Source organism: Thunnus thynnus, chromosome 18, assembly GCF_963924715.1.
Source record: "Thunnus thynnus chromosome 18, fThuThy2.1, whole genome shotgun sequence".
In the NCBI taxonomy this organism is placed as follows: Eukaryota; Metazoa; Chordata; class Actinopteri; order Scombriformes; family Scombridae; genus Thunnus; species Thunnus thynnus.
In genome coordinates, this window is record NC_089534.1 from 9,619,370 (window position 1) to 9,647,125 (window position 27,756).

General features: G+C 39.7%; 2 protein-coding genes across 3 annotated transcripts in view; one reads left to right on the forward strand and one right to left on the reverse strand.

Annotated features, from left to right (window-relative positions):
• Positions 1 to 916: 916 nt before the first annotated feature.
• On the reverse strand, positions 917 to 22,369 carry tshr (thyroid stimulating hormone receptor). 2 transcript variants are annotated; one of them, XM_067571521.1, is made up of 10 exons: positions 21,565 to 22,369; positions 14,922 to 14,993; positions 13,782 to 13,856; positions 10,565 to 10,639; positions 9,928 to 10,002; positions 9,187 to 9,264; positions 7,851 to 7,919; positions 6,480 to 6,557; positions 3,758 to 3,946; positions 917 to 3,274 (listed from the first exon to the last, which is right to left on the reverse strand). In XM_067571521.1, the coding sequence occupies exons 1-10, from the start codon at positions 21,732 to 21,734 to the stop codon at positions 1,819 to 1,821; spliced, it is 2,337 nt and encodes a 778-aa protein (XP_067427622.1). In that variant the 5' UTR covers positions 21,735 to 22,369; the 3' UTR covers positions 917 to 1,818. The 2 variants fall into 2 exon arrangements, with proteins under 2 accessions (XP_067427622.1, XP_067427623.1); XM_067571522.1 differs by lacking the exon at positions 14,922 to 14,993.
• Positions 22,370 to 22,717: 348 nt separating this feature from the next.
• Positions 22,718 to 27,756, forward strand: part of LOC137168778 (centrosomal protein of 128 kDa-like) — a 43,069-nt gene continuing 38,030 nt past the window's right edge. The window contains exons 1-7 of the mRNA XM_067571519.1: positions 22,718 to 23,437; positions 23,639 to 23,725; positions 24,065 to 24,191; positions 24,472 to 24,590; positions 24,934 to 25,025; positions 26,095 to 26,167; positions 26,742 to 26,864. Coding sequence (XP_067427620.1) covers positions 23,264 to 23,437; positions 23,639 to 23,725; positions 24,065 to 24,191; positions 24,472 to 24,590; positions 24,934 to 25,025; positions 26,095 to 26,167; positions 26,742 to 26,864 — 795 coding nt within the window. The 5' untranslated portion in view covers positions 22,718 to 23,263. The remainder of the gene's footprint in view (positions 23,438 to 23,638; positions 23,726 to 24,064; positions 24,192 to 24,471; positions 24,591 to 24,933; positions 25,026 to 26,094; positions 26,168 to 26,741; positions 26,865 to 27,756) is intronic.

Genomic DNA, 27,756 nt, shown 5'->3' on the forward strand with positions numbered 1-27,756 from the left:
GGAGGAGGCCCTCACAAGTGCAGCCAGGCACATCACGGTCCAGCTCTGTGTGCTTAGCATTTGAAGGGTCCACACTGGATTGTTGTTAATGGGTGATTGGAAGAAATGGACATTAAGCTGTGGAAAACATTCAGCTGAAAATGATGTCCTGCTGGTCTGTTAGGAATTTACAGTGTGAGTCAAGTCTGGAACATAGTGAGCAGATGCCACTCTTGATTTTTTCAACTTTAAAACTAGAAGTCCTTCCACTTCTGAGGTTTCAACCAGCTCAATTCACTGATGCATTAGAGTGATATACAGTTGGGAGTGTTGTACTATATTTTCCATACTGAAACCATCTACCCAGCAGTCCAGTCAAATACCTTCAAGACAACTTTGCAAGCAAAATTAAAAAAGGTCTGAAATTATCCTTCTTTCCAGGAAAGTCCCCCCTGTTCATCTGAATATTTCGTTGAAAAAAATGTCACCCAGTAGATGAAATGCTAACCAGATGTTAAGCTGCCACTGGCAGAGGGTGTCCTTTAACTCATAATAGCTCAATATCACACAAGTTACAGCGGTGCAGCTCACACGTGTCTCAGCTGTATTTGCTTTAAGTTTTCCCAGTGAAGGCAAAGCTATCTCCACTGATTGTATAAGTCACTTGTTTCCGTAAGAGGATGGAAAAATATCATGATCGCGCTAGAAAAACAACCATGACATTCCAGCGGAGAGACAAGGCTTTAACAGTAGATATTTGTGATTATCATACCTGTCTGTAATTTGTAGAAAATTGCTAATAATGAAATTATGTCTTGTGTTTACTTTTGTAATTGGATCACATGCCCTTGGGAGATGAAGACTTACCTCGGCAAACTGTGTTTTTCTGGATCAATGTGCAGTAAGTGAATAACAACATAACATAACATAAAGACAAAAAAGTAGACAAATATTTTATGAATCTAAAAAAAAGTGATACATCAATTTGGTGCAGGTAAAAGCCACATAAAAGTATAATTTCAAAGTCCACTTACACTGTAAAAACACTCATGTCTGCTTTCCACATCACAGTCAAGTATTACTCACTGCTCATAGGATGATTTATGCAATTTTGTTTTCAATTTGATTATATTTACTTTAAAAAAAAATGCATAAAAATCAAAAAAGACAGACACATGTGTCCTGTTGCAATCCATAAATTCTCAAACACTCATATATACTCATGTATTTACATTATATACAGAGGTATTGTTAAGACAACAGGATAGGAATTGTTATGAAAAACTGGAAGTTTTTACTGTGAACGGCACTGAGCCAGCAGGCTGTCCTTGAACACAATAACCAAGTATAAATAGTGCGCCTCAGTAAGGATTTCTTATCACTGGAAAAAAGAAGTGCTTAAGAAAATCTGCCATATTTCCTTGTATCGCAGTGACAGATTATGCAAGACTGTGAGATAACTCAAATAGAATTATACTTAATATACTGAAAAAATAGATTTATTTATAGGGTTATATATGTTTATATCTTTACTTTTTCCCCCCTCAAAATAATCTCTGTTCAATACTAGCAACAATCCCACTGAATACAAAGGACTAAAAGTGAGATGAAGTCAAGCTCATATTTCGGTGACACTTGATATTCTCCAACAACTGGAACCATAAAATCATCACAGCCGAAATTGTGAAAACAGCTGAACTTGGCCCGAAAATTGAAGCAGATACAGAATATTGGAGCTTTCTGTTAAATATCCAAACAGATCTGTCCACAAACACTTCAAGGCCTTTTCTTTCCCACCTGAACCTGTCTTGCTTTTAACACCTCCAGCTAGTGTTTGGCTCACGTGTCCAGATTCTGGCTCTCTTCGGGACTTGTCTGCTGGCTGACTGGCTGTTGGTAGGTATGTCCAGAGCACTTCTTCAGGTGGATGGGCACCTCCTCCTGGCCTGCACATCCTCCTTTCCTAATCTTGTCCTTGTCTTTACGGACTTGAGATGTCCCACTGCTGCATTTTGACGAAACTGTCTGGCCTCTGAACAGTTGCGCTCGCTGCTGACATAGGCCCACCTTACTGAGGAGGATGAATACGTCCCCTCTGAAAGCCTTGGTGAAGATAGCGTAAAGAAACGGGTTGGCACAGGAATTGAGTGGGTAGAAGAGCACCAATAAAATCTTGGAATTGGAGACGGTGATGAGTGGCCGGTCCAGCACAGCCGACATGGCATAGAAGGAAATCGGTGCCATGCACAAGAAGTCAGTAAAGATAAGGACAGCCATGCGTTTGGCAATGTTAGTATCCTTGGATCCAGAACGGTAGTGAGGGTTGTGCACTGCACAGTAGATCTTGACGTAGCAAGCGCAGATAACAAGAAAGGCCAGGATGTTGAGGACCAGCACTGAGATGACGTAGACCTGGGCCACTGTGGACTGGGTGTCCATTGGGAGACAGATGCTGACCTTCTGATAACTGCTCACCCCAACCAGCGGGAGCAGCGCCAGGATGAGGCATAAGATCCAGCCGGCTAGCATCACGGCTGACGCATGGTGCAGGCGCAGCTTACGATCCAGCCGCATAGCAAAAGTGATAGCGTACCACCTCTCGAGAGTGATCACTGTCAAGGTGTAGACAGACAGCTCACTGGCAAAGACCGTAAAAAACCCTGCAAGTCCACAACCGGGGCCTGTCTGCCAGTCTATGGCGTGGTTAAAGTACTCGGCTCGTGTGTGGAGGTCTACAGAAGCAATGAGCAGCAGATAAATCCCCATGCAAAGATCTGCAAAGGCCAGGTGGCACATGAGGAAGCGGGAGACAGAGAGCTTGTAGTGGCTAGTAAGCAGCACCAGGAGCACCACCACATTTCCCAGAACAGCCAGCAAGCTCACAAACCACACAGACACTCGCAGGAATCCAAAACCCATTATGTCCTCACAAGGATTGAACTCATCGGGCACTGGTGCACAAGCCACCTCCTCTCCCTCCTCACACACCACATAGTCGTAACGACTGTCAAAGTCTTGGCTGGTGTCCTCCTGGGGATTCTTGAGGGTCTCACCAAAACCCACATCCTCATCTGGCTGGCCCCCAAAGTAGGCGTGGTAGTGCAGGCTGCCATGGAAGTCACCTCTCCTCCAGTCTTGTTGGGATTCTCTGTGGCCTCCGTCGTTTGGCTCCTCATCTTCGACTGTTTCCACCACGCTATCCCCTTGGAGGGAAGGCATGCGAAGGGGCCCCACAGAGCGCTTGTGATGCTGGTCGTAGAAAGCAGTCAGGTTACAGATGATGTACTCCAAAAAGCTGAAAACATACACGGATAGACTTAAGATTGAGTCCATAAAATAATACACTCGTACCAAATTAGACAAAAAAAAAAACAGACAGACCTGGCTGCAGTCCTCAGTAGCACTAAGTGTACAATCAAATCATTTATATATCCAGTTGAAGAAAAGTGATTCCTGTTTGGAGAGTCATTACTAGTCTGGCTCAACCTTCTTCCTACAATAACAGCATTGAGTGACACTAATTATGGCAGCAGTGTAAAAAGTTATAGGTAAACACGTCAGAGAGTTGATTCAATCCCTGCCAAGATCCACACAATACAAGTGCAGCTGCCCTACGCACTTCCCTACGTGGTGGATCATAAAAATACACAAAATATACAGACTACAAGTGCATTCCTTTGGACACTAATTGTCTTTCATACATACTTCCTGTGATACCTCAGCTTGATTCCCATAAGTACGTTTGACAAATACACTATTAAGAATTGAAGAAGCTCACCCTCGTTTCTTTTTGAGGTTTTTGAAGCCGCAGCAGTGGCTGGGGTAGGTAAGGTTGGCAATGGTGAGGTGCTTGAAGGTTTTGATGGGTGGCAGTTTCTTGAGGGCCCACGTGTTACGTGCCTTTAGCTCCCGGACAGAACCCATACCTGCTGTAGGCAGGGAGGTGATCCCCGTCACGGATACGTCTCTGAAAGTCAGAGAGGGAAAGACAGAACTTCAGAAAACACATATATTAACCTATGTACCTCAATAATGGTAGAGTGGTGATAAGAGGAAAGTGGAGGGGGCACCCAGATACCTCCAATGCATAGGCCCAATCATTCTTAGCTATGTCCTGTCCCCCATTTTTGACCTTTTTGACACTCTCTCACATCGCGTTCCCTATGCAAATCTTAGGGGAAAAGTCAACACATTATTCATTTTCCTATTGTCCAACAGTGGGTTGTGTCTTTATAGACATTTTTTAAAATCTCACAAACATATTACCTGCAAATTTTTACCTTTGCAAAATTTTTGCCCAGAGTGGAACCAATGCTCAAATCCTATATTTTCACACAGGGAGCCGTTCCACTTTGCTTTGTGTTTTGCTTTGACTTCCCTTACGGCTTATGTAGGAAATGATAGGTGACCGAATCATAGGGTCCAGAGGCCACAAATGGGGTCACAAATGACTATCAGAAAGAGCAACAAGCAGTCACCGGTGGCTTTTCAAGCGCAGACTGTGGAACAAATGTTGTATCAGCAAATCTACAGAGGAGCTAGACACGATGAGACCAGAGAGCGCCGTAGATGGATTAAACAACACCCTCCATCTGTTTCCTAGAATGAGCTCCTCACTCCTTCATCATCTTTAAGCAATTACATGTGGTATTTCTTGCGCTCGGCCATCATGCCAAAGCCAGCTCAACCTCATCGGGACAAAGACATGCGGGGGATTGACAATCTCACCAACATCCTGTGCAATCCTATTATCAGGACATTCCACCGTACAGCACCGGACACTCCCCCCTTCCAGGGGCCAACTGGAGGCCAAGTTCTCTTTTGCTTTCTTTAGTTTCGTAAACCATTCTATCTCCAAGTCATTGTATCTGCTGATTAATTTGATTAAGTAAAAGAAACACAAGCCACACAATTAAATATTTGCTAAGAGCTTAGTTTTTTTTAAGTCCCATTTGCTCTCCCCACTTCTCTGTCCTTTGCTCTCTTTTCCTCTCATGGGGCACATTGTGTAAGCCTGTAAAAAAAAAAAAAAAAGCAGTACAGACCCTATGAGTGTCGGTCTGATTTTGTCATTCCCAGATGTTTAGCTCATGACCTCATGGAGGTGACCTCACTCAGGACATGTTCCTCAGTGGAACAGAGGAAGAAGACCTGCGCACGGACCCCATTTATCTGACCAGACACTTAACGGCTAGATCAGAGCCATAACAGCAACTAGATAGCTGTGGTAACGGGTGTTGGCATTAAACACCTCAAAAATGGGAACTCTGCTTCAAGAAAACTTGAGAACTGCGAAAAAAGATGACAGTATCAGAGAAACGGGCTTGCACACAATGCGTGTCAGATTTCCTGGTCAAAGACACAGCTGTGGAGGAATAATTTTTACTCTTTGATGATATGCTATCCCATTTCTGTAGACATGTCTCATCCAGTCTGCACATTATGAATGTGGAAATTGCTGAAATCTAACTTGACATGGTGTGGATAATGTAATCACCACACTAGGCCTATTATTTATTGATATATACACTCCCAAAAGGGAGTGAAATTTTTGAAATTCCTTTTTCTGGAGAGAATATTTATGCATAAAATTAGTAGTTAGACTTTTGGGGGGATACACTTGGCTTTCTTGCGGAGATTTAGATGGGATTGATACCTCTGTCATATTTGTACGATAAATATAAAGCTACAGCCAGCTGCAAATTCGCTTAGCTTACTATAATTAACACATTATATCTTGTTTGTTTATCAATCCTGGTATTGATCTTATCAACTTACTGCCTGCAAGAAAGCAAATATCTACCTATTCCCTTAAAGCAGGACCATGTAACAAGGGGCCACAGTGGCCACAAGTGTAAATTATGGTATCATGTTAAATGCTAGAACATAGTGTAACAGTAGCACAAGTAGAGCAGAGTTGTACCGTCAGTTAACACACTCAGTAATGTAAATTAATACAACGATATCTATCTAAAGTTTGCTAACATCAAGTAACATTAGCCACCATAAACTACTGGTCATACCAGACTAAGTAATGCTATAACAGCAAAACCCCTGGGTGCATTGACCTGATCAATGATGCATTTTATTGGTTACTCACTTTTCAGTTCCACTTTTCATTTGAAAGAGAATACATGTGCTTTTTCTACTTTCAAAAGTTACATATTTGCTTCAAAGCAGGCTTCGGGTTGCAAACTACAAACGCCGTAAGGGAGAAACCAAGTACAAAAATACTAAATTCACAAATTTATCACATTTATTTAGGCATCAGGACAAGCTTTGTGAAACTTAGGACCATTTTTATTTATATATTTTCATATGGTAATAATAAGAAAAGATCACATAAATGGATATAATAGAATTTAAAGCACAGTGCCTAATCTATTTGGACATGATTAAATTAAATTTGAGGTTTAAAGGTACTACATGTGTGGTAAGTATTGTGTGCAATTACACAGTCAATAAGAGTATCTAAAATTGTCACCCTGTCAGGTACTTACAGGAGCATGGGGCCGCTGATGGTGCCTGCAAAAGCCCTTTCATCCATCTTGGTCAAATACTTATTCCTGTGAAGGTCACTGGACAGGTAAGCACAAATTTAAGTTTATTAAGGGAAAAGTTATCCTTCACATTTCAATCAGACTTACAGAGACGAGGCATGGCATAATATTTTCCCAAGCCTCATCACTGCACATTCCTGTATTTATTTTCTCTCATTTCAGGGGTGAAACATAAAAGAAAAAGGTCTCACTCATGTTGCTAAATCAAATAAGACAGTATAACATGGGACAGCGTACTCCTTAAACATACTGCACCCTCACTACACATCTCCCTGAATCCCTCAAATCTAATAAGGATAATAGACCTGTGAGGGGCGTGTTTGTCTTGGTCGGGCTGTGCAGGGATCAGTTCTCCCCTCAGAGCAGATCAGGCGCCAACACAAACATCCATGTGGTAAGACTCACTAGTCACTCACCAATGGCTTAATTAGGCTCTTATATGGTGTGTGTAGGTGTTGTAAAAGAGGAGAGGGGGCTTAAATTAATATAATTAATACCTCATATCCTGAATATGCAGGATACCGGACCAGGAGGTGACAAGAAGAGAAGAAAACATGTTGCAGCAAAAGAAGAAAAGGAAGTGATGCTTACCTGTTCTCCTTTCACTGCCACATAATTTATCCAAGTGAGGCTATTGAATATACAAGTGTGAAATTGATTTCTACAAGCCTGACACAACCCAAGGGTCCAATGTCACTGAGTGTATGGGAGAGGGGAACTCTTAATGCAGACTTCCTGATACCCACTTTTGGAAACATATTTCCCATGAGAACTCCAGCTTGCTAATCAAGCGCTGGGCTTAGGTCCTTTTGGAGTACATATGAGAAGGCCCTCAGAGACCCAACTGTGAGCCCACTTCTTTTGTAGTTCAATGTTGGGTAAGGAAATACACATGCCAGATGTCAGAAACGGTTTAATCCAGGCAAAACACTGAGTAACCTAATTTTTTGAGAAACTTAAGACCTCTAAAACGACTGATTTCACTGTTTCAGTGACAGATAGCTGTTAGCCGTTAAAACGGTGAAAGCTCATCAAGGGAATAAAAAGTAACCTTTAAAACTATTACAAAAGTCTTTTCACTATCAAACCGATTGTGAAATTGTTAACAATTGTGACATTTTAGGAGGTACATCTGTTCCCTCTCCTGTTGAAAGATCGACGAGAAGATCAATGCCAAGTATTATCAATCTTCTTATCCAACTCTCAGCAATAAAGTGAATAGGCGTATCGCCCAGAATGTCGAAATCTTTCATTTAACTGTCATCAAATTAAGTAAACAAGGTTTGCATAACAGAAATAACATTAACTTACACTTGATCTAGTTTGGTCCCATTAAAGGCGTGATGTTGGACTTCTCTGAAGCCATTTCCATACAGCATCCTGGAATAGATACATTTATATAATAACACCAAGAACATAGCATTGATTAGAATTTCTCTTTTTAGCTTTAATATTCAATCTACTGAAAGAAAATATTTTCCATGTGTTGATTCATCATCTGTGTTTGTGCAGCAGTGGCAAGGATATGTGGGATCTACTTATTTCACATTTTATGGTGAGGTTTTGTCTGTCTGTGCAATTTTGCGGTTTTAAGCCCACATTTTTTGTAACACACTGTTCTGTGTGTTAAAATTGCGATCCTTCTTCCCTCTCTCCCAAAACCTAACCACATGTACATATGACTGCCTTTTGTGTGTGAGTGTCGTGTACTTGTTTTTGCTATCTTTGTAAGATTCAAGTGAGTTCAGATTGAGGACATGTTTTCAAAGTGAGGTCATTTTGGCCGGTCCCCACTTCTTCTAGTGGCTATTTTAGTCTTTGGATCGGAATAGGAATAAAGGGCAATACCAGAGTTACAACACTTAGAGTGTTTTTACTACAGACTGCATTATATTTTCCTTATTCATTTTTTAAAGCATGCCTTATGTAATTCCATTTTTAGCTACCCTAGCAGTGTGGTTCTTACAATGGTGATGTTGGTGAGTCGGTCCACCGCTTTGGGTCAGGCTGAAATATCTCAACAATTATTGGATGGATTGCCATGAAATTGGGTGCAGACATTCATGGTTGCCACAGGATGAATTCTAATAACTTTCCCTTAACTTTTTCTCCACTATCATTAGGTCAAAATTTCAGTTTGTTGTTTACGACAAAATACCTGCAAAACTAATGACATTCTCATCAATCTCAGCTGTGCTTTGTGTTTAGTGCTAATTAGCTAATTTTAGCATATTAACACACAAAACTAAGATGGTGAAGATGGTAATTATATAGTTGCTAAATATCAGCATGTTTGCATTGTCATTGTGAGCCACTAGTGTTACTGCAGACTCTTAATCATACTGAATAGGTCTACTTATTCTTTATGTTGTTAAAAGCAAATTAACTGCTATCCAGTCAATAAATATAAAATATAAATGTCCCAGAAACCTCTAACAATGACAATATGCAGACACTTCAGGGTATAGAATATCAATTATATTTTAATGGTTACAGTTAGGATTAGATTTGAACGATAAGGATTAAAGTTTAGTATGTAATGGTCAGGATGAGGGATAATTTTGAGAATTATATCGTCCATAAAAAAACACGTGTTGTTTAGTTTGTGTATGTCTGTGTGTGTGGGTATGCATGCGTTATATCTCACACTGTAAGCACTTCGCTGGTAATGCCACGGAATGAGTTGGCCGGGATCTCAGTGATGTAGGGATGATCAACAATTTCCCTGCAACGGAAGACACCAAATAGAGAGGAAATGAAGTGGTGTTGCAAACCAAGACCCTCGACTGCAAAGTGGCATCAAGAGGAATGTAGTGTTGATTGATTCTCAAGTATTATGTCTGGGTAGGAAAATTAAATTAGATAGAGCAGCTGTTAACGCAGATGTGTGACGATTTGACTTTAGATACAACTCATTTCATGTGGATTTGCAGAGGGTTAAACATGGAGAAACAGACATTTATAAAAAGAAAATACATATACACACATGCATATATACAGTCCAATTAAATATACCCACATATTAAAGTGCTTATGCAGTATTCTGTATATAAATAACATTTCATTATAAAGAAACTCAATATGCTTTATATTTAGAAAGCATATGCAAAACAGTGGTATAATAATAATAGTAATAATAATGATAATAATAAAGAAACAACATATATTTATACATACCCACAATACCTTCATATACACATATACAAATTTATACATATATATATACACGAGCAAGGTCATACAGACACACATTCTCATACGTTGAACCACAAACACACACACACACACACGTACACTTTTCATGTGTTTCGCATTTTAAAATGCTACAAAAAACATACATATTAATTAGAGTTCTTGGCTTAAAAGTTGTAAAGTTACAGCAACTTACAGTATGAAGTTCGTGTCATTAGAGTGGATGTTGCTCAAGTCAGGGAAGAAAGTAAGGCCAGTATTGAAAATCCCCCTGAATGGCATGAAGAGAGAAAATCTCAGGATACAGTAGACACAAAGACTACACAGGTTCCTTGTTATTAATAATCTGAAATTATATGGGATAACAGTGTCGTGCAATAATATATTGCATAATATATTGCATTGCTATTATAAAAAACAGTCTCAAAAATTTGATATTGGTATCACACCTGCTGTTCAGAGTAGACTGCATCATTTAATAATAACCGTTATATGCTGTAGCTTCTTAAAAAGAGCTGAAATAAAGGTGAAATCATGCTAAACTAATCAGTTTTGACCTCTTGGATGGAAGCAACAGCCTTTTCCCATGAGTCAAGAATTTATATAAGATTGACACCTTTCACTTAGGCCAAATACTGTATGTTGGATTTGTCTTTTCCATACTGACACACACACACAATTCTATGAATATTAGTCTCAGTTATTGCCACATTCAAGTATTTTAAATACACACGATTCATCTTTTGGGTTACCGATATGTTATCAATATGTGTAATTCAATATCAAAACTGTAGGAGTTCATAAAAAAGATGAAGAAGAAGAAAAATACTCACAGGTATTTGAGGTTTGGGAGATTCTTAAAGGCTTCTGGGTCAATGTAGGTCAGACTCTTTGCATTTCGTATCTCTCTGAAAGAACAAACAGACGAGAAAGAGATAGGTGGAAATAATTAGAGATTCATATTGACTGGCAGATACATGACCTTGAATAACCTTGTTAATGATTGTTAAAGGACACAAGTGTGTGTTGTGGCCCCTATGAATGATATTTGCACACACATTCAGAAACACAAACTGCGCGGTCTTAAAAACAGCTGAGACAGCAGAAAAATGAGCATGCCAGTGCAAGAGAAGGGAAACTCGGTGCAGACAGCTGGGAGCCGGAAGTAGAGTCAAATTAGTGTTTCATTAGTGTATTAATCTGGTCCACCCTGGACTGGACCCAGCACCTCTCTTCCATGTCTGAGGCCTTGTGGTGTCCTGGTCCTTCTTCACACACCTGGCAAACTTCACTGCACCCAGCAGACAGACATAGTCAAGCCAATGGAAGTCACTAAGTGGGACAGGATTGTCTTCCTAATGCTGTTGTGTATAAACTGAAACCAGACCAATCTATTTGGAGGACAGTTTTATCAGCTAATATAACTATTACTCAGTCTGTCCAGCAGACAGCAAAAGGAGTGGTAGCACCTGAGTTGTCAAAGCCAAACAGATAGTGGTGAAGAGTTTGACTCTTTGTTACAGTTCTTTGATGACCAAATTTGTCATCTATGACGTGTTTGCATTGGACTTCACACTGACAGAAATCTAGAAGAGAAGCGACTCATTGGATGCAAAAAAAACTACACATTTATTTCATATTCAAAAGGTGTCACAGTGTCACAAAAATGAGAAAACTGTTGACAATGGTTGTTTAAACAAAGAGTTCATTTTTGTTTTACATTTTATAGCCACTCTGGTGCTGTAGTTATAAGGATGGAAATGTTGGTTTCCATTTTGTTGAGTCATTTTGGTCGAAACTGAATTATCTCAACAACTACTGGATGGCTTACCATGAATTTGACATTTATGGTCCCCAGAAGATGAATCTGTGACTTTGGTGATCCTTGACTTTTCTTCTAGCATCATAATGAGGTAGACATCTGTTGAATGGATTGTCACGGTCCCCTTAGGATAAACTGCAGCAATTTTGGTGATTCTTAACTTTTTATCTAGTGCCATCATGAGGTCAAAATTTAAATTTCTTTAAATTTCTTCAATCCTTTGGTTTATCATCAAATACCTGCAAAACTAACACCATTCCCATGAGCCTCAGCTGTACTTTGTGTATAGTCCTACTTGGCAAATGTTAATGTGCTAACGTGCTAAAATAAGATGGTAAACATGGGTAACATTTTGCCTGCTAGACAACTCAAAGCACCGCCGTACCTAGAAACAGCTTCACAGAGCTGCTAGCAGCTGTAGACTTTAGTCTTATTAGCTCTGTGGCTCTAGGGATGGTAATGTTGGTCGGTCTGTTCACCACTTTTGTCCAGAGTCAGACTGAAATATCTCAAAATGTTAGATGGATTGCCAAGAAGTTTTGTACTTTATGTCCCCAGAGGATGAATCCTAATGACTTGAGTGAATCATTCACTTTTCATCTCACAGCACCAGCAGGTCAAAGTTTTCATTAACACAAAATCAAGTACAGACATTCATGTCACATGATCTATCTTAATGAGTTTGGTGATGGAGTTTTCATCTAACGCCACCTTACAGTTGACATTTTGGGTTCAGAGTGAAACCATTGGATGGATTACCCTGAAATGTCCCATAGTAGTCTAAACTACACTCCCATGGACCTTGCATGCTAACATGGAAAATAAAATAACTGTGGTAAACATTAACTGCTATATATCAACATTTTAACATTTTCAATGTGAGCATGTTATTATTCTGATGTCTTATTCTCACTTTTCACCAGTGGTGCATGAAATAAATTGATTCTTTATTACATCTGCGGAGGCACCGCTAGTAATTTGTCAATGTGTGGGCCTGTTTTCTATTTGATGGTCATATTTGTCATACATTTTTAGTTTTTTTTCCCTCCCATAAACAAAGGTTGAAATATTCATGTTGATGTATCATTTGCAAAAAGAGTACCAAAACAGATTAATTCATGAGAAATGGTGGCATGATACAACCACCTCTGAATTCTCAGCTCAGACTGCAGTCTTAGATCCACAGCTGCTGTCGGCCTCAGGCAGCCAACAGGAAGCAGAGCATTAATTTGTGTCTGACCCTGAAGGAAACCTGAGAGAGATGCCATTATCTGATGTATGGTACTACACCACACCAATCAGTGGCAAATAGGCCCCGGAGATCCAAAATACACCCCCAGAAAACAGATACAAACCTCAGCTAGCGGTTTGAATGATTATTTCTGTCTGTATTTTGATATCTGGAATTAGGAAGCTAATAAGGAAAGACAATAAAAGGAAGGATAATTAAGATGAAACTGACAGTCAAATGGTGCACACACACACACACACACGCATTGAGTCATGTCAAATTAATTTGTGTAGCTGTTAATCATAGTTACTGTCTCAAACGACGACACATGCCCACATTTTATACAGTAATTGGACAGTGGAAACAAATTGCGTACACACAAAACGCTGTGTTGCAAAATGCTGTAACTTGGGACAAATCCTTCACGTAGCCAGGAAGTCTTACAGTAATACATGAAGTGCTAGGAAGTGTTCCGCTGGAAAGTGTGTGGTCCACTCAGAGACTCCAGCCATAAATCTCTATCCCATAATTGCGAATAGAGTGCACCTTGCTAGACTTTTTTCCCCTGAGCTGCTTCAGCAAGAGCTGGAGCATGAAGAAGACGAGGAGAGAAGCCAAATACTGGCTGCTGTTTAACCTCTGCTCTAACGCGTTTATTCCGACTGTCTGTTTAAACCACTTTAATAATTTGCCAAATAAATCCATATAATAAGTTGTTTCATCAAATTGAAGTGTCTTTATCTAATATGCATGTAGTAATCCCACAATAAGGTTATTTTTTAATCCTATGAATTGCAAGAGAGCACTCTGTACCTCTTTGATGAGGAGCGCTAAGTGGTGTGCAGGGGAGAGAAATACGTTTCTAATGTCTTTCTTTCTTGCCTCCATTTGCCGCTGGCGAGGTTCAAAATTAAGCATTTTTCTCTCCAGAGAGCAAATGGAACAGCTTAATCAATAAAAATCAATAAAGAGCGTGCCCTTCTCTTTAGTTACTCACATGTGGGTGATTTTCCTCAGGCTGTAGAATGAATGCCTCTCCAGCCTCTGCAGTGTCACATCCACCGATATATATCTAAAAGAAATAAACAAAGCTCATGTACAATGTATAAGTTGTCTTTACAGTATCAAAATAAAAACTTTTTTTTCACCCCTATGTCTGACTTGTGAAGGCACTGTGCCAGCATGAGAGGGAAATATAAGACCTGTTTTCACAGACTGAGTTTAAGTGTATGGTTCCAAAAATGATCCTAAAGCCGGCAACTCTTTCCTGAATTTATCAGCCTACCTTGTCTAAAGCCTCCAAAGTCACGGGCAATTTTACAGGCATGCACCTCACATATACATTGCCTAGTCATCAGTCACTCTGCTCCCATTTGTTATTACTTGGTAACAAGTATGCTCTTTAAATAAACCATGAACTTAGCACTGAATCGCTGTTAAAAATGAGCTGCTTATTGGAGAAAAAAAACATATAAATTCTGTTTACTTACAGTTATTACAAGCCACTTAATAAAACACACCATAATATTCACAATCTGACTGACATTTTATTGGTTTTCTGTCATGTACTGCAGTACCGTATCATTTCAGCTGGATGGAGAACAAGGAGGCGATGGAAACTTTGGCTGTGTGCACTTGTGACTGTTTGAGGCTCACACAAAAAAACTTCTCATCCACCTCTGTCTCCCTTCACGCATGACTTGGACGCAGACGTCGGACTCAGCAGCTGAGGATCGAGGCTCAGATGTATATTTTACCTCTACAGAGACTCCACCTTGAATGGCAGTCTAAAATCACCACACACCAAAAGCGCTCTGCTGAAATACCTAGCCAATGTCCAACCCCTGCTGCGGTCGAAGGACCAACATTCCTATTGAAGGAACGCATTAGCGCTTCCAGCTGTGATTAGGAGCCAGCGATGATACTAAACAGAGAGCATATCATCTGCTTGGGTGGGAGACAAAAAGGAAAGGGGTGGGAAGTTTGGAGCTAAGATAGATTCACATTTTTTAGGCAAAGCAGTTGAAAGACAACAGGTGGATGAGAGCAGCTTTGAAGGGTTTGTGTTTGAATAGCTGTTAATGGAAAGTGTATGAGGCTTGAATGGAATAATCCCACTGAATAAATCGCCACTCACATCCTAGAGATGTTGACCATGTTGGCAAAAGCATCTGCTGGCACGGATGACAGACGGGTCTCAAAAAGCCATCTGCTTAAAAACAAAAAAAAAAGACAGACATTTTAGTTATTACAAACACATTTCACTGCCTGTGTCTTCTATTTGCTGGACTAGAGTTCGTTAGGAAGGTGTTCTTTGACATTTTTAGAGGAATAGTTCAACATTTTGGGCAAATAATATCATGCAAAAAAGCAAATAAGTGCTTTCACAACATGACGGTGAATGCATCAAATTTTCCAATCTTAGCAAGAAAGTGAATAAGCATATTTCCCAAAATGTCAAGCTATTCCTTTAATGGATGAATTTAAAACCCTGAACGTGGAAATTTTCTGAGGATACTCTATACTGCATTGTGGAAATTATCGAGATTTTCTTATACTGTGATTCAGTTTTCCAAAAGTAAATTTCACACATCAAAAATTGTTTCATAATTCTAGATAAAAGGAGATCTAAAGGGGACGAGAGACTGTGCAGGTAAGAGAGGAGAAAAAGGCGAATACATAAAAAGGCCCAACATTGATAAATTTTTGAATCAGATGAAAGGTTTCTTTGAAGTAAATGGTGAAACAGACCCCACCTATTCTAGAAACATGGAGGGAAAAACAAAGACTTGGATCTGACTGGACCTGAGCTGGCAGCCAAATCAAACAATGTCTGGGTCTGTTTAGGACAATGTTTCAAAAAGTAAGGTCGAGACCTACAGTTGGACCTCCATGTTGTTCTGGAGAAATCAATACCCAATGTTACAGATACAGTGTGAAACCAGGCGTTGTATTCCTATATTTTACATACAAGACAAACCATTTAGCTCGCTGTAAGTTTTTGAATAAAAAGGAAGAGAAATTGTTCGTGTGTTAACGGTACATGTTGTAAGCAGGTTAAAGTTGAATGTTAAAGTCAGTTATCTTATGTTCAAAGATGCAAAATTGATTTAAGTATGCAACCCCAGCATTAAAGAAACTGTATGAAACTTTGGGAATTTTCCATTTGGTTAGAGTTTAGATGAAAAGATCAATACCACTTTAATGACTATGTTAAATATGACAGACATATGCAGACAGCTTAGCTTATTATTAAGACTGATACAGGTAAACAGCTAGCCTGGCTCTGTGCAAAGGTAACAAAATCCACCTACCAGCATGTCTTCTGAGCTCCCTTATTAACACGTTATATCTTTTTTGCTCAATCCGTTCAAAACTGAAACATCAATTGGTGGTTTTACGGTGGGTTATGTGCTGTACTGTTTCTTGTCAGGATGCGGTGACTGCATATACAGATATAACGTGTTAATTACTAAGCTTTAGAGGTGCTGGTAGGTGGACAGAGCCAGGATAGCTGTTTCTGTTGTTTCTGTAGCTCAAAAGCTCTTTCAGCTAAGCTAAGCTAACCAGCTGCTGGCTGTGGCTTCATATTAAATAGACAAATATTAAAGTAGCATCAATCCTCTCATCTAACTTGAAAGTTGTTGAGCAAATTTCCAAAAAAATACCTTTAAGAGTACATCGTGGGCACTTTTACCTCTACTTTACTAGTGAAAATGTGTTATTTCTTTTCCGTGATCTTGCTGCAGATTTTGTTGTGGTGGATTTGGGAGTCACAACATAATAATAAAGGAAAGGGATTAAGATGGTAACCATATGTGTTAATTTAATGTAATGTTGTATTCAAGGCCCACCCTGCATGAGGGTGCACATTCAGACTGCATCCTGACTCAACTGGCAGCAGTGTGTGTGTCCATTTTAGAGACTATGAACGTTGAAACAGGTATTTTGACTCAGGCAAAGCCACCATCTTTGTGCACCTTTGGCTCATCAAGGGAACAATAGACTAATTCAGAGGCTGAGATCTGGCTTATGAGTCTGAATCACACTTACATGGTGGGGGGGGGGGGTTAGTCAGTCAGTAGACACGGGAGCACGGCACCCTGCAAATGCTTTGACAAACTCAAACAAACAGTGGGACACAGAGCAGACCCTGACACCAAACACCCCTGTCAGAACCACGCTGTTTTCGCCGCCGCCGCGCTTAAACCCAAATAACCAGCATGCATTTTCCCTCAGGAGCGCAGTGGGAACACCAACGAGCCCATCTCGCTGGCTTAAGGAGAAAATGACTCCCACAATTTGTCTTTTTGGATAGAAACCCGAGAAAACAAACAAGTTGGGAACTGAGTTTGAAGTGGGGAGAAGCCACATAATTTATAATAGTGTCAGCATTGGATTGACAACATGGCTGTGTTTACTATGGGCTCGGTCTCATTTTGATGTGTGCCTGTGGTGACTGGTAGAAGGGGTCAGTTACATATTCTGTTGTAGATTTCAACCTGCACTTTCTCCAGTGTGATTCAGCGTAAGCTCCTCTCATGTAGAAGTGCTGTCTCCCTTAAAATCCCTAATGCTCTCTCAGTCAGAGTGTTCGGATGCACACTACAGTTTAAAAAAATCTCATATCCTATGAGTGTATGAAGAAAAAATCGAGTGGTAATGACAGGTGATGGTGCACTCTGACTTAAATTTTTTTTTTTTAATTTTATAAAAGATTACTTCCTTATTTGTTTTATCATAAACACATGAGGTTGTCACTGTAGAATGAGAAGTAATAGTAACAATTTCCATTACACGATCCATCAGTACAAATTAATAGCTGGGAAACTGTCAGTATTTCCAGTAATCTCAGCTCATATATCCCACTTCTTATTTTACAATTAATCCCTGTGCTCATCTGTTATCATTCGGGAAACAGCATTAAGATTTCACTCTTCTGTACGTTTTATCGGACGAATACGAGTTAACGAATATCATGACTTATCGCATGTTTAAACTCCAATCCAAAAATCCTGAGGTTTTTGAAAGACTGGAACTGCCGTGTTTTTTCCCCCCTTTCCCTTGAAGTCTTTTTTCCCTCCTAATTATTCTCAAATGGAACTCTCTGGGTGTTTGAGAAATGTGCTGTAAAAGGTAAATATTGTATTTGAATGCATCGTCCAGACGCAGTCAGGAGTCACGCTACGCAGGCTTTTAAGAGTGTCTGTGCTTTCCTTTCCACCTCTCTGACTCCCAGTGACACATGGAGTAACCTCCACAAGTGCACACACAAAGGACTCCAAGCTCTAAGTATCCACATATGCTGACTCTCTCTCTCTCATACACACACACACACACACACACACACATACACACAAGCACACCACACATAGATGTCTGCTTTGCATTCACATTTTGTTTTATGAAGAGCAACTTTTGCACATTATCCTCCACAACTTAGTTTTTAACTTATGACAAAATCAGTGCAGAAAGTTTCATACCATAAAATTATTTTTTTTAAAAGAACTAAAAGTATGCTCTCAGCATATTTTGAAATTATTTTTGACCGTGTCAAAAACTCAAGTCTATATTTCTTTATTTGTTTGCTTATAGCTAGTAGCATCAATCCAAGTCCCCAGTTTCATACATGTTTTATTAGTGCCAACAATGAAAATATGTAATGAAGTTGTAGACAAATTTTTGTTGTGACTGTCTACAAGATGCACAGCCAATAGCATGAATAACTGAAAAACCCCACTGACCAAACTCCAATGGCAGCAGGGTCATCCATCCATCGGTGTGTGTACAACAAAATCAACCTTCCTTACGCCTCATCTGCTAGAACATCCAGCTCAATACACAATCTATTTCTGGCTTATTTGGCAGATATTTTTATCAGGAGGGGTGACAGTCCAGACAGTTGGTGGCATGCTTTCATGTCTTTCTATCTTTCTGGAAGGCTCTGGATAAACTTTGGACAGGAATGTGAGGAAATCGTAGGGGACATCGAGGCACATGGACATGTGAATTGGAGCAGTGATCGGGAGATAATTTCATGTGATGGGTGCTGTTGGAGGCGTTGCAAAGTGGTGGTGAGGATTGAATAATGGGGGGATGTTCCAATAAACTGTAAGAAAGGAATGAGGATTATCACAACATAGCACAGAACCTTCTACTTAGCCTAAATGATCATTTGTGAGCCCCACATTAGTGCTTTTGAGGTATTTTGTGTAAAAACAACACATTGAAGTGTCTGAATCATTATCCATGTGTTCATTTGGGAATCTCACCTGTATGTTTACATACATTATAAGTGTGTATCCATCTTAAAAACAAGATTAAGAGTCTACAGATGTGCTAGTGTCTCTGAAGCTACATAGTGATGCTTTTAGCTAAACTCTAAAGTAAGCATGTTAACATACTAATAATGACAATGCTAACAAGCTCATGCTAATTAACACTGAACACAAACTACATCTGAGGCCGATTTGTTTTTTTAAGTATTTGGTAATGAGCCAAAGTGTTGGACTAATTAAAATTTGTTGACGATGGTGCCCCAGGAAAGGTTAAAGGAAGGTGTTAAAGGGAACATTAATGTTTGTACCAAATTTCATGGCAATCCATTCAATAGTTTTCGGCACATTTCATCACATTCCATTTAAAAACACAAATGTCATCCTCTGGGGACCATGAATGTCTGTATAAAATTTCATGGGAATCCATCCAATAGCTAAGATATTTCCATTTGGACCAAACTGGTGGATCGACCGACCGACAGACTGATCAACATTGCCATTGCCAGAGCACTAGCATGGCTAAAACTGTAGGTGATTAGATAATCTTGTAATCATAGCTTGTTGTCAACTAGAGGGAACAAAAAGGAGAAAATATTGACAACACCAAGAATTTGATGGATCATTTTGTGCAAGATGTAATGAACGTCACTCCTTCAGGATAGGTGTTTTTCACTCGTCACATAACATCTACAGTCCACACAGAGTGCATTTTCCAATAATGTCCCACAATTTAACTAAGCCTGTAGCACCTATAGGCCCCAACTCTTCTTCAAAAATATATAATTTTAATAGAATTCAAAACTGCAAAACTTATTATAAATATTTAAAATAGTGTTTGAAATATTAGGAAATGTACCAACGTGGTTATTTCCACTACACCTTAATCAAAAGACCGGTTTGTACTATGTAACAGTGCCGTCTGATTTATCATTCAAGAATGCTGATTTAAATGGAAATAGCCATTCTAGCTCTTCTGATTCTATGTTTCCACATCTGCCACGGAGTCTCTCTGAAGGGCATGTGTTTCCATCACTCAAGGCCATGGCACACTGGTCGCACTCTCTTGCATAATTTTCACCCGGCACTTGAGCAATTTAGGAAGTGTAAAAGCCCCGCTACATTTTTCAGGGGTGACCCTGACATATTACATCATGTCGGCTCCCAGGATTCTTGACAGATTCTTTGGGGTCTCGTATAATGAGAAAACAAATCGACCATAGATCAGCTGTTGGTTGGGTCCATTTTTTCAGTCATGAACATCAGTACCTTTGCCACTCCAAGAAGCAATACATTTTATATTGAGAAGGTTTTTGATTCTTTTTATTAGAATTATCATATATATAGCAATTATTGAAAAAAAGCTGTTAAGCCTCGTATATGACCAACGGTGTAGGACTAATTATCATTATTTTACATTACTCTTACTGGCAGTACTGTTTGTTGTTGGAAAGAGTAGAGTATGCAGTGGGGGTCACATTATATACAATGCACCTATACTGTAGTCTTGGCTGGCAGTTAAGATGAACCCATCATCATAATATTGTATATGTTATCGGTGGTTGTTGTTTAATTTGCACCAGAGAAACAATGTTTGTGTGTAACAAAGGACAACGTTGAAATTAAATGAATAAATGTGCGCAGGTACTTGATTTTCTAAAATCTCCTAATGTGCATGGAAGGTGTAGTGGACGTTAAGTTTTAATTATGAGCCAAAGACAATTCCCATTTGTTTTGTTTAATTGTCTACGATACACCTCTGCAGTATGGACACTCTGCACACAGGACTTTGAAATGTTAAAATACCCAGCAGCCCTCTGAGAAAGCCTCTGAAGTGGACATCTGCATTCCCAGTTTCTTCTCTGTCTCTGTGTCTCTGATATTAGGTGCATTAGGTGCTGGGGTAAATGCTGTGGTAGTGTAAAATTGTAATGTTAATTTAAAAGGTGCATAAAAAATAATCTCAATGCAACCAACCGCAAATGTTAAGAAAATAAACCATATATTCAGGAAATGTATGTTGTCCTCTTCACTTGTTACAGTTACATTAGTGCTTTATTGTGAACAATTTCAGGTTATAAAGGTGATTCAATAAATCTTTTAAATAAAATATGGTGCAGATTTATAATTCATTAGTAATCCCAAACATATTATTCCAATATTCAACTACTTATAAGTTAATTCTCATAAAAAATATTGCTTTAATGTTCTTTTAAGATATTTATTTACCATTGGCTTTTGTCTATTTCACACCAAATCAAAAGTGGAAGTCACATTGACAACTTTGGAACATAGGTTGTTAGCACCACTATAAGAGACAACCTTAAAATGGAAAAAACTACTTAACATCACAGACAGCCTTAAAGTACCTGTGGGAGCACTTCGAGGGAATATTCATGACAATAATGATTTTTCCGCGGGGTTATAAGAGCACTTTACATGCAAAATGCATGAAAAAAAACAGCAGGAATACTTTCACAGATGCGTTTTTGTACGCCTACTTACAGTGTCTCCGTGCTTGCTGGAAACCTGGGGAGAATATCAATGTCAACGCAGGAGATGGTGTGACTCTTCCATTCAGAGCACTCGCAGACAGCAGGGCAGGAGTCATCCTCCGACGCAGCGCTGACAGGCAGAGCGACGAGCGTAAACAAGGCGCATGTTATCACCTGCATGCTGGAGAGCTGCTCGGTTCAAAAATATCCCGAGGTTGACTTCTGGTTTCCCCTTTATAGTCCTCTCGATGTCCACAACAACGAATAGTTATGTCAATACAAGTAAGGTAGTCTATAGTGGCCTATGATATTTGTTTTTTGGTATAATCCTCAGGTAGAGACAGTGCAGCTGCAGTTGTATAGTTCTTGGTTTTCGTTACAGGGCCGCAAGAGTTTCTGAGAGGTTGTGAAGGTGGGGATGCTGTAGGACGGACAGCTGCAGCTCTCTGGTGGGTTTTGGAGGTGGTCTTCAACTTGAGGGGAGGGTGGACTTCTGAGGCACTCTTGTGTTAGACTCGAGAATAGTCTTTTCTTCTTTTTTTCACCCCCCTTATGTTTTAGTTGTATGCTATTCTTATAAGTTGGTAACTGACAAACTGTCTGTTCCAGTAGGTTAATATTTCCAAAAGTGTCCTACATTTAGCCTATTGATTTCTTTTCCAGTTTTTGAGCCATGTATTTTATTCTAGTCGATTATTTTATTCAGGAAATATGCTCATATTCAGTTGATTGCCATAAACTGCACTTTCCATTATATCTCATAAGCATAAACTGTTTCTGTATATATCTATAAGTCTAGTGTATGCCAATATTGATTTTCTTACCCTCCTATTATTTTAGTCAGTGAAATATATATTATATTGACATAAACTGTCCCTTCCATTAACAAAAAAAATGCACCTTAATATTACATTTCTTTTCTTTTCTTTTCTTTTCTTTTCTTTTCTTTTCTTTTCTTTTCTTTTCTTTTTTTTTCTTTTCTTTTCTTTTCTTTTCTTTGCTGAGGAGCGGCAGTACTGGCGCAAACGCATACCTTTGGACAATGTAGTTCACAAATATTAAATTCCCACACTGCGCCGTGCTGGGCAGACTACAGTTCCCGGCGTGCTTTGGGCCCACTGTAGTCTGTTGTTTTCCTGCTCAGACGCGGCTAGTTCAAGTTGCCATAGCACGGAGAAGTAGAGGGTTGCTCTCCTGTTAGCTTACACCTGCAAAGCGAAAAACTAACGGCTCGCGTTTAACGTAATTATAGCGGTAGCATGTATTTCTACTGTTGCTGCTGGACATATGCAGTGTTTAGCAGTTTTTACGGTATTAGCACACGAAAAAATTAGTTGGCTAACGTCTTGTTAGCTAGCTAACGTTCACAGGAGTTGCCACTTGTTGCTAACCGGGAGGATCATCACCTACAACAATGCCCAGCACGGTGATTGATTGGGAAGAGGACAGTTTGAATTGTAGTGTTTTGTTGGTCAGATAGCTTTCTGTCTCCACGGGTTGTCAGGGCAACGATGAGAAAGCTCTCATGTATGCTTGCTATGAAGAAATTATTTATTGTAAAGAAAGTTGAGAAACAACCCCGTTTGTTCGTTAATCTGATTAACGTTGCAGTTAACGGTTAGCGTTTTCCTGCAGACGAAGCTAGTGCTGGTCACTAATCGTCAGATTTGCTTCGTCAGTCGTCTTAAAGACCCGCCCTGTCCCAAAATATGGACACATCCAGTGAGTCGGATTCTTACGACAGGATGCGGGGTCACAGGCCTCGGGGGCGTGAAGCCCACCGTCGACCTGGACGGGACAGGGGCAGAGCCAGTGGGAGTGTAGGTGATGGCCGAGAAGCAGACATATCCGAGAAGATCGGCACACTGGCAAGCACTTTACAGGTACTTCGCTCTGCTTTATGTGACAGACATGCATGTTCAGATGTCCTCCAGCTGTTATTACTGAACGTGTCTAGTCTTACTTCATCTCCAAGTGTTCAGTGAGCTCAGAGTCCTCTACTATCTACCATCATTTTAAACTTATGTTTCTTCATGAAGATATTTTGTTAAATAATGGTTAATTAACCGTTAATTATATGACAGGACACCAGTAAGAACTTGACCAAAGTGGACCGGATGCTGGGCCAGTACAGGGAGCATACAGATGATCAGGCTGAAGCCATGGCGTTGGTGAGACACCTGTTCAATTAATCATCATTTAATTAGATTGTATTTATACCTTAAAAATACATATGGTTTGATGTTGGCCTTTCCAACATTGCACACATTACCGTTTTTTTATCTGAGATTTGTTTCAAGCGCACTGAACCCTACCCTAGTATTGATACTTACTTGACATTGAGCTGTTTATGAAATTAGATCAGTAAATGTCTACACTTAAGGGGAAAATGAGGCAAACAGTGCTGATCCTTCTAGTATTTGTTGCTGTGCTGCTGTGGCAACACTGTAGAGGGAATAGATGGGGAAATTCTTGGTTTGTCAATCCCATATGTGCTTCTTCTGCACCAGCTTAGAGATAACCTGGAGGAGTCTATCAGTCAGCTGCAGTCACAGAGGATGGGCAGATCCAATGGCGTCCGAAGTGCCTCAGCCTCCACCCTTCATACCAGTGACCTGGAAGCTTGCTCAGGATCAGGTATGGAGAAAAAGAAAGGATTTTGCTGACAACTGAATTCTGATTGCAGTTTTAGTTTTGGATAATTTGCAAAGAGATAGAACATACAGGCTGATAACACAGAGATGAAATATGTAGATGAAAACAAACAATCATTCTAAGGTAAAACGAGTCTTTTGTTAGCTATGTGAGATGGAATTTTTCAAAGTAACCAGCTTACAAAAGCTCTGGCTCCTGCTTTATCATTTAAACGTGAACACCTGATCAGTTCTTTACAACATGCGTACATATGGGATTTCAGATGGCCAGCGTTTCTACCCTACTTCTCCACTGAGGGACTACGCAGGCACTCCAGGAAGGAGAAGGAGGTCGCAGTCTGCCAGCGTTCGCTTCAAGGATGCCAGCCTGACAGGAGAGGATGTAAGGAATGCAGAATGACCAACCACTACTAATCTGTTCCACATGTTACTGTCATGTAATTTCAGAAAGTCGCCACAAGAGGGCACACTGAGTCAGCAACATTGATATGACATTTGTTATGTTAATTTTGAAGGGTCTTGATAAGATTTCATTCAAATCAGGTATTGTTTATGTTAGTACAAAGGCTTACAGTGTGTTCAGGAATGCCATTTCATTTTTGATTTATGCTTCCCACAGTGGTTACAACAAATGCACATCTTTGTAAAGACATGATAGCCCGCTCTTTGCTTTGCTTGTGTCTAATGTTTTGTATTCAGTATCTGTCTGTGGCTGTTCTATGTAGATCCACAATTTTCACCAATCCTTGAGGGATCTGCATTGTGACCAGCAGAGACTGTCAGATGACCTGGATAGAGAAATCCTCAGGAGGAATAGGTAAAGTCTGAACATCATAACAGTAAACCACATTTTTTTTGTTTTCAAACAACTGAATAGGACTTTCAGCCTTAAAAGGATGTTTTCCTATGCGCCATAGTAGCAAGTATTATAACCAATCTCACTAGCCACAGCAAAAATAGACCAATTTGACAAGTAGTGACAGATCTGTCACTACCTGTCAAATTTTAAAAGTGAAATGATAACAACTTCAAATGCTGAAATCTGAAATGGTGACAATAGACACTCAGACACAATAAAAAAGCTTTTATTCTCAAATATTGTTATTTAATTGACTTGAAATCTGAAATGAAAATTAATTAAAACTTTTTGTAATGTTGCTTTATAAGCAGATAAATCAGTGTTTAAAGGCTACTCCTTTCTCACATCGTATACAAGTGGAAAACAAATTTACCTTGGTTTCCAAAGTGTGCATGTCCTTAATTTGATATTAGAAGCATGATTTGCTTTAACAACAGTTTGTATGTTTTGATAAGGCTTTAATAATTTACTACATACTGTTTTAATAATCCACACAAGGCGCAGGGGAATTCTTGTGCTGTCTCTACTTCAGGTCTGCCCACAGATTTTTCAACACTATTTTCTACATTAAATGGTGTCTAGGCCAGTGCAGGGTATTGATGTTTTACTCAACATCCACTGTGTATAAAAAGCTTTTATCCATTTTGAAAAGCTTTGAAAGTGAATGCTGGTTTTCAAGTCTTTGAAATCTCCTTGATGGGAAAGTGACGGTGTCTTCCTAGGAAACTTTTCAAGACATCATTGGAAAGTCAAAAAGCAGCAGATCCTTTTCTCAACGTGTATTAGAATTTGACATTTTAAAGTTATTAAAAAAAAAATCCCTCTCCTTCGGTGCTGCTGACCAGACCAAATTCATCCACCATCATACTTCAACATCTGAAGCTGCATAATTGTTTTTAGAGGTCACTAAAGTCACATTACGCATTCACATTTTGATCAGCGATATCCTGGAGTAGGGTTTTTCAAAAGGACCGAGAACTCTGCTGCGTAAATACTCTCAGGCCGCTGAATTTTTCTTTTTTTATAGGTCGGATATTGACACCAGGAAAGCGATGGAGAACCTCACAGAGCACATGACAACTTTCCAGAGACAGGACTCAGTGAGTTGTGGCAGTGTATTTCATTCTCAATGCTTCAAATATGCTTTCTAGCTCCGTGGATTTCAGAAGAAAAATGAAGGCGTCGTGAATTTACGGACATCACATCACAGTTACTGATTGATGAAAGCTGCTGTATAAAGCATGGAGATATTTTTTGCTGTCGGAATGGAAATCAGCTAAGGACAAATGGTTTCCTCTTTGTAAAACGTAACTTCAGTGAAGTCTAACTTTAGCACATATTTCAGTGTAATTTCCAGGCACAGGGCTTCTCTCTGCACCATCACTACTGTGACAAATATAGTGCTACAAATGACAGCCAACATGTTTTAATATTTTTTATCTTGTCATGTCTGTTGACGTGAAAAGATAAAGGTATTAACTGTCTTATACACACAGACGTGATGATTCCTGATTAGACAGGAAACTCTTGCATATTGAGAATAATGTTCCTGAAAGATATTTTTGTCACCCACCCTTTTAATATCCTGTTGTCTCACTTATCATATCCCGACGCCACTCCTGCATCAGCGATGTTTGCGTGACCTAAGCCGTCCTCTCGTCTCACTGTCCGCAGGTGTCGTCTCGTGTGGAGCGACGTCTGCACGAGCTGGAGAGAGAGATGCACACCGAGCAAAGGAGCACGGAGAGAGAGAGGAGGCCTGATCAGCGGGCGGCCATGTCTGACGAGCCGCAGGAGGTGACACTCCTCCCCGACACTCATCTGCTGCGATCCCTCCATCCCACACCTCCCTGTTGACACTCTCATGTTCTCTCACATTCAGAGAGAACAACAAAAAAAGATGCAATATGAAGGCACAGAAATGCACTAAAAGGATGTGGACAGAGGGAGATGGAACAGAACTCTAACTTACTTTTACCCCATTAATTTACAGGGATTATGATGTAGTCCCTGAGCAGTTTGATGTCATGCACTTAAAGAAACAAATAAGACATAGAAAAGCAGACAAAACAACATCAAACCGCATACAGGAGGACACAGAATAAATGAAACAAAAATCATCACAGAACAGATACATATGACAATCATCAGACATTACATATAGCACGCAGACTTCAATATACTAGATAGACACTGATGGACAGATCAGGATGAAATTGATAACATATCATGTGGACACTGTTATCCAATAACAAAACTACCATAGATTGTTCAGCCTCTCAAACAGTTGGAGGTGCGTTGCTCTAAAAGAATTCTGATTGATACGATGCTGTCACCTCTGTTGACGGCTCCAGTGTGTCTGCTTGTAGTTTTCTTCATGAATTCAGTCAGATGCGAGGAACAAGAACGTTAAGTATTGAAGTCTGCATATTTTGCTAAATTGTCAGAGTTTAAAAAATTCAAGAGAAAGCATATCTGCAGGACTTTCTCCCCACAAAGGACTTGTGGCAGGAAAAACGCTGGTTATTCCTGAGTAGTAATACAGACCATTGATGTGCACAATTTATCAGTGCTCAATTATCAATAAAAACCCAAAACATAAGCCATGCTGGCTGCCAACTCTGGTACAACAAGATTAAAATGCGTGTTGATGGCATCAAAAAACTGAATGCTGATGAATTTTCAAGTG